The sequence below is a fragment of the Gopherus flavomarginatus genome, chromosome 1, assembly GCF_025201925.1.
Source record: "Gopherus flavomarginatus isolate rGopFla2 chromosome 1, rGopFla2.mat.asm, whole genome shotgun sequence".
Lineage (NCBI taxonomy): Eukaryota > Metazoa > Chordata > Testudines > Testudinidae > Gopherus > Gopherus flavomarginatus.
In genome coordinates, this window is record NC_066617.1 from 291,573,681 (window position 1) to 291,589,897 (window position 16,217).

Genomic DNA, 16,217 nt, shown 5'->3' on the forward strand with positions numbered 1-16,217 from the left:
AAGCAGGCCACCCCTAAGTAGGGCTGATTGGAGATTTGAGCCACTGCCAAACACCTGGGTCCTTCTCTACCTGAACGAGCAACCGTTGAACACAGACCCTCGACGCATATGCCTAGAGAAAACAAAGAAGGAAGGGGTTGCTATAGGCCCTCCGCCTTCTCTCTTGGCAAGAATTATAGAATTCCAATTGCAAGACGAAGGTCAAGGCCTGCTGCAGTTTCTAGCAGGAACACTGCTCTGAGTTGAAGAAAGCACCCTCCTTATTGCATCCGCAACTGCGCCTTTTCTTTAGATGGGTATGGTCCTAATAGAGTGGATACCGTTGGCCAACAAAATTCAGGCTCATCTGCTTTTCTGGGGACATTTCCTTCCCCCCGGGGGTTCTACTACTCCACCCATAGGCACTCCTCTGCCTGAAGTCATTGGAGCTTTTCCTGGAGAGACAGGTTTATTAACTGGCACCTGTCACTCACCATTGCATCACTGGCTGCACCATCTAAACATTCATTGGCGAAGCCCAGGAAAGGGCCTGGCTAGATGCTAAAAGATATGTAAAAGAATGAAGTTGAGAAGAGAAAGGAGTGGTTTTAAAACTGAAACTTTATGGTAGCTGGACTAAAGGTTGAGAACTTAAACACTGGTACTTTTGAGATAATTATGTAAATGTATATAGGTTTATAAAGAATTTAGCACTAAAAATAAATTGGGTGGATCAAAATAACTAAATCTAACATCACATTAAGCAAGTCAGCCACATGCAACATTAAACCAAATAGCTTTACATTAGTGGGCAGCAACAGTAATAAAAAGAGAAATTTCTGGCTATTTTACAGATGCTGTACCAAGACGCACACATTAGAATAAACCCCAGAATTTCAGTCTCAAGTTTCACATATTTTTAGTTTTCCTCATGTCTTCACCCTCTGCTTTAGAGAAACATTCAATAAAACTGGAGCATGTCCTTAGGAGATGAAAGGCACACCCTATCTATAATTGTATCTAAAATACAAAATGCTATTTTGTTGGGAAAACCAGCAAACAATAATAATTGCAGTTTCTGCTTTCCTAATTGAAAAGACTTCCTGGAGATATGATTTGCTGCTGCTGCTGCTTGGAGGAGGCACCTTTTCCAATCTCAGCCACTTTTGGAATTATATTTTAACAATGAGATTCATATGTTATTAGATTCGTATGTCATTTGCAAATTTAATACTATTAATTTGGGCTTGAATAGGGACTGGGAGTGGCTGGCTCACTACAAAGGCAATTTCCCCTCTCCTGGTATTGACACCTCATCAGTTATTGGAGTGGACCACATCCACTTTGACTGAATTGGCCTTGTTAACACTGGTTCTCCACATGTAAGGTAACTCCCTTCTATTCATGTGTCAGTATATTTATGCCTGCATCTGTAATTTTCACTTCACGCATTTGAAGAAATGGTTGTTGTTTTTTTTACCCATGAAAGCTTATGCCCAAATAAATCTGTTAGTCTTTAAGGTGCCACTGGACACCTCATTTTTGTGGCTCTAAACTAACACTGCTACCCCTCTGATATATGTTATTAGCATTGCCTTCCCCCTTTCTGATTAGCTGTAGTTCTGTTCAATATTGTCTCATGGTTCCCTTGTACTCCCCTCTATCTGTATTCATTTGTTGTCTCTTGTCTTAAAGACTGCAAACTCTTTGTGGCAGGGGCTGTTTTTTGTTCTGTTTGAACAGTGCCTAGCACAAAGTGGTCCTTGACTAGGGCTCCTAGCCACTACAGTAATGCAAATAATAAATAATAATCCACTGTTCAATGTGTGTTACGTGTCCTTGAGTCACAGAGGATGTAAGGCTGGTGAATTCCCCAGCACTAAAGACTGCTGCTTCAGCTCAAGTTGTAGACACTTAAGCTTTCAGCTCCAGAAGTTCCTGGTTCAAGCAACTGCATTGGTCAAGATGATAACCATTACACTATATTACTATGAACTAACTAGGGCTTGAAACTATTGCTATTTGATACCACAAATGGAAATAGTCAAGAAAAATATTTCAGTGTCATGAACAAGGGTGGTATGGGATTGAAAAGGAATTGTCCATATGTATCTTAAAGTAAAAAAAAAAAAATTAACATTTACAGTAGGTGGCAACTTTGACATCATAAGAGATATCATTATAATAAGAAAACTAAGCCTAAAAAAATCCAACACTCACAAAAATGAAAATATTTAAGAAAAAAAGAAATCTGACCTGAAAATCACTCAGCAGTGAGATGCTGCTGTATTATGTACCGTTCTTTACTGGCTGGGTTCGTTTTTGCAGGAAAATCTTTTTCTTACTGTGTGGGGTGTGCAAAGGCAAGTCTTACAATACTGCAAACAAAACAATTAGTCGCATTAATGGGGGGGAGGCGGGGGAAACTGTTCAGGCACAAGGAGATAGCACGGCCCTGATCCCTGAGGCCTCAGTGATCCTCCCGCACAGCTCAGCTTGCCGCATTGGGGCCTGAATCTAAATATACTTTTTCTATCGCTCTCGATGTTTTCGGTTCCAATATTGGAAATAGAGATCCAGATTTTAAAGCCTATACATCTTTTTATAATCTTTTTCTTCTATTCCCTGCAACGTCTCGGATCTGCTCCGTTCCCCATCAGCTCAGCTCTCCACCCCCTCCACATATCCCATCTCTTCCCTGTCCCTCCCTTCCCAGCCTGCTCCTGTGGGTTTCAGGGAAGCCGAGCCTCACTAGAGCTGAGGCAACAGTACAGCGCTGGTAAAGGCAGCAGCTTCTCCTTCCTGGTGGGCATGTGCAGGCCCTTCACACATGCTCGTTGGGCTGCCCGCGGAGCGCGAGCATGTGCAGATGCAGAAGCAGGAAGGGCGCGCTCGGAGCCTGCTCTTACACCTGGCAGGGCGGGCGGAAGCGCAGCGCCAGGAGGCGGTGGCGGAGGGGGAGTGGACAGGCCACGTTTGGTTTTGTTTTGACTATGGGGCGGGCGAGTGCCCGCCTCCATGGCTGGGGTTGCGAGTGGAGAGCCCCGGCTGGAGCGTAGCTCCTTCCCTCCACCCCCAGAGCCACTAGGAAGAGGGAGAACCAGCCCCCTCCCTTCCTCCGCGCTCGCACTGGTGCTGACCCCGCATGGCTGGGGAGAGAGGCGGAGGCTTTGCACCAGCCAGGCGGTGGCGGCGGGACAGCAGCGAGGAACAGCGCTTGCTTGCTCGTGCCAGTGCCTGCAGAGCGGGGCTCGCCGGGGACCTTGCAGCAGCAGCCGCCCAGGCGGGGCGGAGGGGGTGTGACAGCCGCGAGCTCAGGCGTAGGAAAGCTGAGGGGCAGCAGCACCTCCCGCAGAGTCCTGCTCTGCCAGTGTAGCGGGGGGGGAAGCCGATCAGGATGCACGGTTAGGGGGTCCCCGCTCCACGGATCAGCTGTGCCTGCCTAGGCCCCTCTGACTGCACCTGGGGGCCGCTCTCCCTTTGCCCAGGTCAGCGGCTGGAGGCTGTTCCGCAGCACGTTGCACCCCCCGGCTGCTGTCAGGGGACTTAGCATGGAGAAGAAGGGCCAGGATGAGCCGCTCCCTCACCCCTTGGAGCTGGAGCCGCAGCCTGAGCCTCAGCTCGCGGGGAGGGCGATGGGGGAGAAGCGCTTCAAGTTGTGGTATGTGGGTTGGTCCTGCCTGGACAGACGGACCACGCTGCCCATGCTCCCCTGGCTGATGGCCGAGATCCGCAGGCGCAGCCAAAGGCAGGACCCTGGCGGACCCCTGGGTAGCTCGGTGCCCGCCCGGGAGGTGCTGCTGCTCCTGGGCTCCCCGAACCTCCGCTGCGTCCCCGCCACCTCCAGCGGCAGCCCGGGCAGCGCCAACCCGGCCGTCTTCATCTTCGAGCACAAGGCGCAGCACATCTCCCGCTTCATCCACAACAGCCACGACCTCACCTACTTCGCCTACCTGATCAAGGCGCAGCCCGACAATCCCGAGTCGCTGGTGGCCTGCCACGTCTTCCGGGCCACTGACCCCAACCAGGCAAGTGCTGGGGGCTGCCTAGAGTAGGAGGTTTCTCAGGGGACAATAGGGTGGTGGGGAATAAAGAGGCTGCTCTTCAGAGACTGTAGACATGGGGAGCCTTCAGACCCCACTAGTATATGGGCACTTGGGCTGTCCAAGAGGATAATAGAGAAAAGGAGGGTATGGATATGGCTTCTTTGCCAAGCGCTTTGAGATCTAGGCAGTGGTATTCTGAGCAGTGTCCCTGGGATCAGTAGAGGGGACTAGGGAAAGAGAGGTTTTCCAGGGGGCTGCGGGTAGAGGGTCTTTTCAAAGGCTTCATTGTCGAAAGTGGAAGGAATATCGGACTGTTCACAAAAGCTTCTGGTTAACTCTGCATTTTGGTGTGTATGAATCATAGTTCGGGGTCTAACACCAAGCTCACCCTGGGGGGTATTAATACAGAGGTGAGCAGCAGGCTTCATAATGTTGTTGTTGGGAGAACACTTTGTATCTACTTTGTTCCATAATGTAGTGCATGCCCATGAGCTGGTTCAGGGCTTCTCAACCTTTTCATAATGAGGTCATGCAAAGAGTGGACCATCTCAACCTTTTCCTTCTCGTGGACCAACTGGTCTCATTCGTAATCACATAACATCACTGTGGTAACCACAGCAATTGCTTCTGAAGAGAAGTAAAAATATTTAATGTATTTTAAATTGTCCTTAATCTGTGGCAAAGCCATTAGAAACAAGCAGAATAGCCAGCACTATATGCCCTGTCTGCTCTTTACAGACCACAATAAGTGACAACAGGGCCATATTTCTCTTTCAAGTCATGGTAAAGACACCTGGCTGTGCCAGGCACTTTCAGGAGTGTTTATAAGAGAAGTAATATCTGGGAGAGGACATTGTTGAGCTGGTGCCAACTGAAAGAGCTAGCTGAAAGTATGTATTTTTGCAGGCTTTGTAGGAAGCTTTGGTTGTTGCATCTAATGCACAGAGGACTCCTTTCTCTTGGCTATGCTGATCATGTGGGGAATAGCATCCTTGACAAATAGAGTTGATAATTATGTTAATATGATAATGGCAGGAAAGCAATCTTTCAGTGATAGTATTTTATTTGAGCAACATGAGCAGCTCCCCCAGAGGTTTACATAAATATATGGGGGTGGAGGGAATATGACTGGTTATATGCCCTGGAGTCTATCAAAGCCATTTAATCAACACATCTAGAGCTACTGAACAGATTTTGTTTTGAGGTGAAGGGAGCAAGGGGGTGAGAGAGACAGGAGTGTAAAACAACTGACTGCCAAGGTTCTAGAATACTAACTTGGGTTTCAGCAAGTTAAGTGCTTAAGATTAAAGAAGTAGTTAATGTGGAGTAGTGTAGGAGTATACATGATACTAATTTGTATACAGGGCTTGATGCAGCACACATCAAAGTCAACAGAAAGATTCTCTTTTACTTGAGTGAAGGCTAAATCAGAATCATTAAGTGCATGTCCTATATAGGTCCATGCTGGTCCTATTATTAAAGGGACAGAAGGGAAATAATGGGGGTTGTAACATATCCATTCAGTATTATTCCATGTATACATGCATCTTACTACTTTCATTCGCATTTTGGATGCTACTTTTTATTGATCATTCTCTATAGATTCTCCACTGCACTCTACAGAAGAAAACACAGAATTAAATTTTAGAAAAAATATGTAAAAGCAAAGCACTCTTACGTTAGGGAATTAGAATGGATACTGTGGGAGGAAGTTATTAACAGAAACAAGTTTTACTATAAAACACTTATCTACTTTTGACTATGTATCATCCTAAGATATATCCTAGAAGTAAGATTTTTTTGTAAGTTATCACTTATTGAAAAATAAAACTCATTACCAGTTGGAGGTTACTTAGTTTTGGCATTGAAGACAAAGAATAGAACTAACTGGCGTAGAAGCAGGGCCAGCCTTATGATTTGTGGGACTTCAAGCATGTTAATGGCTTCAGCCTGCCGTGACGGAGATCAGGCAGAAAGCCGTCTCCCTCCCCAATTCCACTGCCAGTGGGAGAGATTGAGCTAACATATTATTTGCCAAGTCTGTGCAGGTCTTAAGCAGTTAACCATAGCTCTGAGAGAAGAGAATGAGGTGTGAGTTGCTGACCTGGAAAAGCACAGTGTTCCTCCTAGAATTACAAGTTCTACACTTGAGAAACCGCAAGGATATTATCAGAAGATGGTAGAATATACAACCACAGTTCTCTGGAATAATTGAGATGTGTGGTGGTTATGGTGTACGTTACCCTAAATAGTTTTTTATGCTCCTATTTCAAGACTTCTTTGCTTTTGCTGTAAATGTTTGACTGTTAGTGCGAACAACAGGTCAAGTTACTCTGGAGTGGAGGAAAGAAGTCAGAGTGTAGCGTAGTCTTTCCACTAGTGTAGTCAAGTAACCAACTTTCTATGAACTGTAAAGGTAAAATGGTAATTTTTGACTTTCAAGAGGGCAGTGCTTAGTATTGTAGTTAAGACCAAACAATGACACATCTGGGAACAGAACATGGAAGCTAGTGGCTCCCAGCCTGTTGCTCAGTCCACTAGTTAGCCCACACAGCCTCTGGAAGGTGCAGGCACACCCCTCCATGTTGTAACAAACAGCAGTCACCCACAGTAAAATGTTCAAAAGAGTGTATATTTGAATACATAGCCTTTGTAGATTTTTCACCTGCACCAGTGGTCTAGAAGTTTCACACAAACAAATTAAATTTCAGGGTGCACAATCACATGTTAAGGGTTTTGTTTTGTTTTTTTTTTTAGCCAGTTTCACCCAGTTCTGGCAGTGAAGTTTTTTTCCCCGCTCACAGAATCCCATTTCAGAAGTACAGTACCACTAGTACAATTCCTTTCTTTCTCCTTCCTTCTATTTTTGTAACAAATGTTGCCATAAGCACCTGTTCCATAAAGGCCAGTTCTGTAGTGCAGCAGAGATCTGGCAAGGTTATTTACGATTGCTGAAGATTTAAAGATAGATCTTGAAAAATGTCACTGGGTGTCATTTGAAACACCCACTAGTCTTAGGCAGATCTGAAAAATATGGGGGTGGAGGGAGAGCTCTACCTGGATTCGGAGATAGTACTCTAGCAAGAAGCCTAGCCCAGAAGTTCTCAGCTGTCAGCATGATGGTGAATACTGAGATTTTTACAGGGTTTCTGTCCCTGGCCTCTGTGCAGGGTCTCAGTACTTTGCTCTCTGGCTGCTGGAAATGGGAGTGGGAAGAGTCCCAGAACCTTCTGACTGATAGGCTTGGGAAGGAAAAAATCTGCTGCTCTTCTCTTCTCTTTCAGAAGAGCTGCAATGCTTGCTACTGCTCATAACTTTCCAAAGAAACAGCAGACTGAAATAGACTAGGATTCTTGTTAATTTCAATGCTGGCTACTGAATAGCAGAGTTGTTAGTTTCACATAGCTTTCACTTGGGAATAATTTAGGAGGCATGGAGTTATCTGAGTATTTAAGATGACAGCACTGTCTCACTTTATATTTAGAATGTTTTCTTCGCAACTACTGAAACTAGAAGCTTTCAAAAAAATAAAATGAATGGAATCTAAAATCTGCAAAAGCAGCAAAGAATCCTGTGGCACCTTATAGACTAACAGACGTTTTGGAGCATGAGCTTTCGTGGGTGAATACCCACTTCCTCAGATGCATGTCTGAGGAAGTGGGTATTCACCCACGAAAGCTCATGCTCCAAAACGTCTGTTAGTCTATAAGGTGCCACAGGATTCTTTGCTGCTTTTACAGATCCAGACTAACACGGCTACCCTCTGATACTTAAAATCTGCAGAAATTGATGGTTTAGCAGCCCCTACTTCCCTCTTTTCATCATCTGGGAGAACTTCACATTGATCAGCAAAGTTTTCACACCCCACCTGAGCTCACAAAATGAAATATACAAAGCAGGCATATTTGTTTTAGATGTGGTGTCTGAATGTAAATATTAATGGTATATGACAATCCTCTTAAATTTCCTAAATCACATAGTTCTTCCTTAAAAGGTTCAGGGTCTGATTTGCTATTTCACATAATGAAGTAGAACTCTCATTTTCTGCATGAAACATGAACAAGACTGATAACTTGTATAGTACCAAATACAATTGATTTGTAAACAATCTGATTGTTATGATTGATAGTTAGTAGTGAAGACTCTTGCACAACAATGGCATTCCTTCTTAGACAAATACTTAGCTGACATTTTAAAAAATGGTACCATACATTTTAGGTTTCATTTAAAAATCCTTGTGAAGAGTGATCAAAGTGTGCACTTCTCCAGCATTTCAAATATAACCCAAGGACCGATTAGCTGGGAAGAAGGAAATTTTCCGTTGTACAGCCCTCTGTATAGCGTAGCGTGATCAGTAGATTCAGTGTTCTGTTGTTCTGTTGCTGCTGTGAGTTAATGGGACTAGACTGGCCTAAGGCAAAGCAGAAATAATGGAGCATTTTGCCTATAAAGTAAGGGTGAGATAAAAACTATTGTGGGTAGTCTGGCAGAGTCAGGAGCCTGAGGCAGCCAAGTTATAACCCAGATCCTTGCTCTGTAATCGCTGTACAGGCTGTAGATAAAATGGTAGACCACTTCAGATGTATGTTAGGCCTTGGCTACACTTGCAGGTGTGCAGCGCTGGGAGTTACAGCTGTTTCGTACAGCTGTGTAGGGAAAGCGCTGCAGTGTGGCCATACTGAGGGCTTGGCTGCACTTGGAGGTGTGCAGCGCTGGGAGTTACAGCTGTCTATGTACAGCTGTGTAGGGACAGCGCTGCAGTGTGGCCACACTGACAGCTACCAGCGCTGCAGTGTGGCCACATTTGCAGCATTTGCAGCGCTATTGGGAGTGGTGCATTGTGGGCAGCTATCCCACAGAGCACCTCGTCCCATTTTGGCGCCGTGGGTTGTGGGAAGGGGACGGAAGGGTGCGGGTCATTCCGCTCCTGTCCCAACGCCCCATGGTGCAACGCTTCACATCCCATCAGTCACTGTTTTTCCGTCCACGTTTGGTGCCATCGTGAGTCTCCCAACAGTTTGTGTGCAGCGCGATTTCTGTGGGAAATGGAGCCCGAGCTGCTGAGGACTTTGCTGATGAAGGTCGCCAGCACATCACATTTGGCAGTTGAGCTGTTCCTTCAGCTCCAAAGTGACAGTGAGGAGTCCGACAATGATATCGAGTCGCCTGACGCGTATGACACTAAATTGCTTGTGGCAGTCATGGAAATGCTTAGCACCGTGGAACGCCGCTTTTGGGTTCGGGAAACAAGCACTGAGTGGTGGGATCACATTGTCATGGAAGTCTGGGATGACGAGCAGTGGCTGCAGAACTTTTGGATGAGAAAAGCCACTTACATGAGACTGTGTGAGGAGCTCGCCTCCACCCTGCGGCGCAAGGACACAAGATTGAGAGCTGCCCTGTCAGTGGAGAAGTGGGTGGCTGTTGCAGTCTGGAAGCTGGCAACTCCAGACAGCTACTGATCGGTCGCGAACCAGTTTGGAGTGGGAAAGTCAACCGTTGGAATAGTGTTGATGCAAGTTTGCAGGGCCATTAATCGCATCCTGCTAAGAAGAATCGTGACTCTGGGGAACGTGCAGGACATTGTGGATGGCTTTGCACAAATGGGTTTCCCTAACTGTGGAGGGGGCGATAGATGGGACGCATATTCCTATTCTGGCACCACCCCACCTAGCATCCGAGTACATTAATCGGAAGGAGTATTTCTCTATTGTTCTCCAGGCGCTTGTGGATCACCGTGGGCATTTCATTGACATTTACACAGGCTGGCCTGGAAAGATGCATGATGCACGCATCTTTCGGAACAGTGGCCTGTTCAGGAAGCTGCAGGCCGGGACTTTTTTCCCAGACCGGAAGATCACAGTAGGGGATGTCGAAATGCCCATTGTGATCCTTGGAGACCCCGCTTACCCGTTAATGCCTTGGCTCATGAAACCGTATGCAGGGAAGCTTGACAGGAGCAAGGACTGGTTCAACTACAGGCTGAGCCGGTGCCGAATGACTGTGGAGTGTGCTTTTGGCCATTTAAAGGGGCGCTGGCGATCTCTGTATGGGAAGCTAGACTTGGGGGAAAGCAGCATCCCTGCGGTTATATCCACGTGCTGTACCCTCCATAATATTTGTGAAGGGAAGGGTGAAACATTCAGTCAGGAATGGACCTCCGAGGTTCAGCGCCTGGAGGCTGAATTTGTACAGCCAGAGAGCAGGGCTACCAGAGAGGCCCAGCACAGGGCTACAAGGATTAGGGATGCCTTGAGGGAGGAATTTGAGGGTGAAAGCCAACAGTAATGTTTGGTGCCTTGCATGGGAATGAAGTGTAATGGTTACAATGATTTGCAGTGCCTGTTTTTTCCTTGGGGTACGGTATCTTTCACTTTCTGCAATAATAAAAACTGTTTTAAAAGCCAAGAAATCATTTATTGAAAAGAAAGTAAGGAAAAGGGCAGGGGGGTAGGGTCGTGAACTGTACAGTCAGAAGTTTGAATAGGTCCTGCCTGGAGTGCTGTGCAATGACTGATGCACTTCAGGATGAAAATGCTGCATGGTGATGGGGATTGAGTGCAGAGGGTAAAGGTCGTAGTTCTCAGGGTTGGTGGGTGAACGTACAGGTGTTGGGGGCAGCTGGTGGTGGTAAGAACCTGGATTCTGGAGAAGGGGGTTCGGAGCTGACATTGGGACACAAGGGAGAGAGCTTTGTGACGTGGGGGAGAGGAGCAGCACGGTAGTGCTCTGCCTGCATGGCTACGAGTGACTGGATACAGTCCGTTTGGCATACCAGGAAGCTTATCAGCTGCTTTGTGCTTTTCTTCTTAGCCAATTCCTTTCTCCTGCTTTCTCTTTCCCTCCAGTGCTGCATTTTCTCTCTCTAGTCCTGCAGCTTCTTACTTTCTCTGGCAGACTGATTCATAACTGCTTTCACCATGTCTTCTTTGCTTTTTCGTGGCTTTTTCCTCAGGTTTTGTAGCTTTTCAGCAGTCTGTGATACGGCCAGTCCATTTCTAGCAGTAGTCAAGGACACTGTTATTAGAAAAAAGACAAAAATTGAAACATTTAACAGAGGCAGCATTGTGTATAATCACAGTGAAGGAGTTTGCATTCTCACTTTAGCATAATTTCCACATACCAAACACAGCACAGAGAGCCCACAGCAGCGAAGTCATGGTGAGTAAGGCGTAATGAGTGCAGGAGTTAATTAATCCTGGAAGCCATCTTGCTGCCGTGGCTCACCTGGGAAGGGGAACAGATTGGTTCAGGGTTGCACTCAGGTTTCTGTGCGTTGGGGAAAGCAGAGAGCTGCGGAGGGACCTGCAGTGAACACTGTCCCTACATTTTCCACAGGAGTTAATCCTGGAAGCCATCTCGCTGCCGCGGCTCACCTTGGAACGGAAACCTATTGGTTCAGGGCTGCACTGGGGTTTCTGTGTGTTGGGGAAAGCAGAGAGCTGCGGGGGGACCTGCAGTGAACACTATCCCTACATTTTCCACAGAGTTAATCCTGGAAGATATCTCACTGCTGCGGGTTACCTGGGAAGCAAGGGAGGGTCTTCTACAGCAATGCGGATTCCGCCCTGGCCCCTGTGCAGCTTGCCTGTGTGCAGCAATGGTCCCCCCACCCCTCGCGGCACAGTAGCGCGGATGCGTTAGCCTGACTGGGACAAGGACCACAGTGGCTCTCCCTATAAACTTGCGCAAGCGCATTGCCCACGCTCTGGCAGAAACTTTTGAAGAGATTACCAAGGCCAATTACCGCGACGTGATAGACCACATCAATGGGCTATTCCACATCTAGGCATGCATGCATGCAGCCCAACGTGCCCCCCCCCCCAAAACATTTCCATCCTGAAAATAAAAGCTGCTTACAGGGAACCCACTCCTCTGCTTCTTCTTCACCAACAAGTTCCAGCTGCTGCAACTGGCTACCTTCCTCCTGGCTTGAGAAGAGCTCCTGGTTGCATGCTTCCTGGGACTCCGGGGTGTCTCCCCCTACCCCAGTACCCTCGCTCTCGGTTTCCTCCCCCCCCATCCACCTCCCTCTCCTCTCTCTGCTCTGAACTGTCCATCGTGGTCCTTGGATTGGCAGTATTGCGTCCAGCTCCTTGTAAAAACGGCAGGTCGTGGGGGCAGCATCTGAGCGGCGGTTTCCCTCGCGGGCTTTGCAATAGGCACTCCGCAGCTCCTTTACTGTAACCCTGCACTGCACCGCGTCCCGGTCATGGTCCCTTTCCATCATGGCCTTTGATATCTGCCCATAGGTATCATAGTTCCTACGGCTGGAGCGCAGCTGTGATTGCATAGCTTCCTCCCAAAAACACTGATGAGGTCCATCAACTTGCCATTGCTCCATGCTGGGGCTCGTTTGGAGCGTGGAGGCATGGTCACTGATTGATTACACTCCACACCTGGCTGAGCAAACCGGAAGGGGATTTTTAAAATTCCCGGGGCATTTAAAGGGCAGGTCACCTGAGTCCAGGGCAGTAGAGTGTGAACTGATGAGCAGAGTGGCTGAACAGGAATTCTGGGATACCTCCTAATACCCTGGAGGCCAATTACAGTGCTTTTGATGGCCACACTTGACGAGCAGCGCTGCATCACAAGCGCTGCAATCGTTATACCCCTGGCAGAGCAGGTGTACGGCCAGCGCTGCAGCCAGGGAGTTGCAGCGCTGGATATGCCTTGCAGGTGTGGACGTTTACTAAGTTGCAGCGCTGTGTACCCACCACCAGCGCTGCAACTCTCCAGTGTAGCCAAGCCCTGACAGCTACCAGCGCTGCAGTGTAGCCACATTTGCAGCGCTGTTGGGAGTGGTGCATTATGGGCAGCTATCCCACAGAGTACCTCGTCCCATTTTGGCGCCATGGGTTGTGGGAAGGGGGCAGAGGGTGCGGGTCATTCTGCTTCCTGTCCCAGCGCCCCGTGATGCATTGCTTCAAATCCCAGCAATCCCTGTTTTTCCATCCATGTTTGGCGCCATCTTGACTCTCTCAACGGTTTCTGTGTAGCGCGATTTCTGTGGGAAATGGAGCCCGAACTGCTAAGGAGTATGCTGACAAGTCTCGCCAGCACATCACCTTTGGCAATTGAGCTATTCCTTAAGATCCAAAGTGATGAGGAGTCCGACAATGATTGCGAGTCGCCTGACGCGTACAACACTAAATTGCTTCTGGCATTCACGGAAACGCTCAGCACCGTGGAATGCCGCTTTTTGGTTCGGGAAACAAGCACTGAGTGGTGGGATCACATCGTCATGGAAGTCTGGGATGATGAGCAGTGGCTGCAGAACTTTCGGATGAGAAAAGCCACTTTCATGGGACTGTTTGAGGAGCTCGCCCCCACCCTGCGGCACAAGGACACAAGATTGAGAGCTGCCCTGCCGGTGGAGAAGCGGGTGGCTACTGCAATCTGGAAGCTGGCAACTCCAGACAGCTACCGATCGGTCGCGAACCAGTTTGGAGTGGGAAAGTCGACCGTTGGGATCGTTCTGATGCAAGTTTGCAGGGCCATTAATCGCATCCTGCTAAGAAGAACCGTGACTCTGGGGAACGTGCAGGACATTGTGGATGGCTTTGCACAAATGGGTTTCCCTAACTGTGGAGGGGCGATAGATGGGACGCATATTCCTATTCTGGCACCACCCCACCTAGTATCCGAGTACGTTAATCGGAAGGGGTATTTCTCTATGGTTCTCCAGGCACTTGTGGATCACCGTGAGCGTTTCATTGACATTAACACAGGCTGGCCTGGAAGGGTACATGATGCACGCATCTTTCGGAACAGTGGCCTGTTCAGGAAGCTGCAGGCAGGGACTTTTTTCCTTGACCGGAAGATCGCAGTAGAGGACGTTGAAATATCATTGTAATCCTTGGAGACCCCACTTACCCGTTAATGCCTTGGCTCATGAAACCGTATGCAGGGAAGCTTGACAGGAGAAGGAACGGTTCAACTACAGGCCGAGCCAGTGCCGAATGACTGTGGAGTGTGCTTCTGGCCATTTAAAGGGGTGCTGGAGATCTCTGTATGGGAAGCTAGACTTGGGGGAAAGCAGCATCCCTGCGGTTATATCCACGTGCTGTACCCTCCATAATATTTGTGAAGGGAAGAGTGAAACATTCAGTCAGGCATCGACCTCTGAGGTTCAACGCCTGGAGGCTGAATTTGCACAGCCAGAGAGCAGGGCCAGCACAGGGCTTCAAGGATTAGGGATGCCTTGAGGGAGGAATTTGAGACTGAAAACCAACAGTAATATTTGGTGCCTTGCACGGGAGTGAAGTGCAGTGGTTACAATGTTAGTAGGAATCTGTTTTTCCTAAGCTGATTTGTAGTGCTTGTTTCTTTCCTGTACGTTCCTGTAAGGTATCTTTTTACTTTCTGCAATAATAAAGACTGTTTTCAAAGCCAAGAATTAATTTATTGAAAAGAAAATAACTTTATTGACAGACACAACATTTTGGGAACCTAAAAGGGCAGGGGGGTGCGGTGGGGAACTGTACAGTCACAGGTTTGAATATGTCCTCTCTGGAGTGCTGTGCAATGACTGCTGCACTTCAGGATGCCTATACTGCATGATGATGGGGGTTGAGTGCAGAGGGTAAGGGTTGTAGTTCTCAGGGCTGGTTGGTGAACGTACAGGTGTTGGAGGCAGCTGGTGGAGGTTAGAACCTGGATGCTGGGGAAAGGGGTTTTGAGCTGACATTGGGGCATAAGTGAAAGAGCTTTGGGACGGGGGGTGGGGGCTGGCACGGTAGTGCTCTGCCTGCATGGCTACGAGCGCCTGGATAGAGTCTGCCTAGCGCGCCAGGATGCTTATCAGCTGTTTTGTGCTTTTCTTCCTGGCCGCTGCATTTCTCTGGCGGATCCTGCTTTCCCTTTCCCTCCAGTCCTGCAGTTTTTGATTCTCTCTGGCAGAGTGATCCATAATTGCTTGCAGCAAGTCGTCTTTGCTTTTTCGCAGCTTCTTCCGGAGGTTTTGAAGTCTTTCAGCTGTTGATAACACGGGCATCCGAGAAGTCGAGGTTGCTTGTAGAAAGGCAAAAAAGGCAACAGTTAACAGAGGCAGCATTGTTTATATCTCAGACAGTTATTCCCACACAATGAAGGAGTTAACAGTCTTCACAATATCATAATTTTCCCATGCCAAAGAGAGCGCACATAACCCACAGGAGCCCCGAAATGGTGAGTAAGAGGGACTGATTGCTTCTGGGCTGTACTGGGGTTTCTGTGCGTTTGGGGGAAAGCAAACAGCTGCTGGGGGCACCTACACTGAACAGTCTCCCAACATTTTCCACAGGAGTTGATCCTGCAAGATATCTTGCTGCTGTGGGTCACCTGGGAAGAGCGGGAGGGTCTTCTACAGCAATGCAGATTCCGCCCTGGCCCCTATGCAGCTTGCCTGTGTGCAGCAATGGTCTCCCCACCCCTCGCGGCACAGTTGTGCGGACGCGTTAGCCTGACTGGGACAAGGACCACAGTGGCTCTCCCAATAAACTTGCACAAGCGCCTTGCCCACGCTCTGGCAGAAACTTTTGAAGAGATTACCAAGGCTGATTACCGTGACATGATAGACCACATCAATGGGCTATTCCACATCTAGGCTTGCATGCATGCAGCCCTAACCCTCCCTCCTCTCCCAAAACATTTCCATTCTGAAAATACAAGCCGCTTACCGGGAACCTGCTCCTCTCTGCTTGTCCTTCACCAAGTACCGGCTGGTGCAACTGGCTACCTTCCTTCTGGCTTGTGAAGAGCTCCTGGCTGCATGCTTCCTGGGACTCCGGGGTGTCTTCCCCCACCCCAGTACCCTCACTCTCGGTTTCCTCCTCCCCCTCGTCCTTCGCCTCCCCCCCCCACTCTGAAGTCTCCATCGTGGTCCTCAGATTGGCGGTGGGGTCACCACCAAGTATTGCATCCAGCTCTTTGTAAAAACGGCAGGTCGTGGGGGCAGCACCAGAGCGGCGGTTTCCCTCACGGGCTTTGCAATAGGCACTTCGCAGCTCCTTGACTTTAATCCTGCACTGCATCGCGTCCTGGTCATGGCCCCTTTCCAGCATGGCCCTTGATATCTGCCCATAGGTATCGTAATTCCTACGGCTGGGGCGCAGCTGGGACTGCACAGCTTCCTCCTCCCAAACACTGATGAGGTCCAGCAACTCGCCATTGCTCCATGCTGGGGCTCGTTTGGCACGTGGAGGCATGGTC

General features: G+C 48.4%; 1 protein-coding gene across 5 annotated transcripts in view; it reads left to right on the forward strand.

Moving 5' to 3' along the window:
• The first annotated feature begins 2,880 nt into the window (after window positions 1-2,880).
• TBC1D4 (TBC1 domain family member 4) overlaps window positions 2,881-16,217 on the forward strand; it is a 188,378-nt gene continuing 175,041 nt past the window's right edge. For all 5 annotated transcript variants that reach the window (XM_050947166.1, XM_050947177.1, XM_050947185.1 and 2 more), the window contains exon 1: window positions 2,881-4,007. In XM_050947166.1, coding sequence (XP_050803123.1) covers window positions 3,531-4,007 — 477 coding nt within the window. In that variant the 5' untranslated portion in view covers window positions 2,881-3,530. The remainder of the gene's footprint in view (window positions 4,008-16,217) is intronic.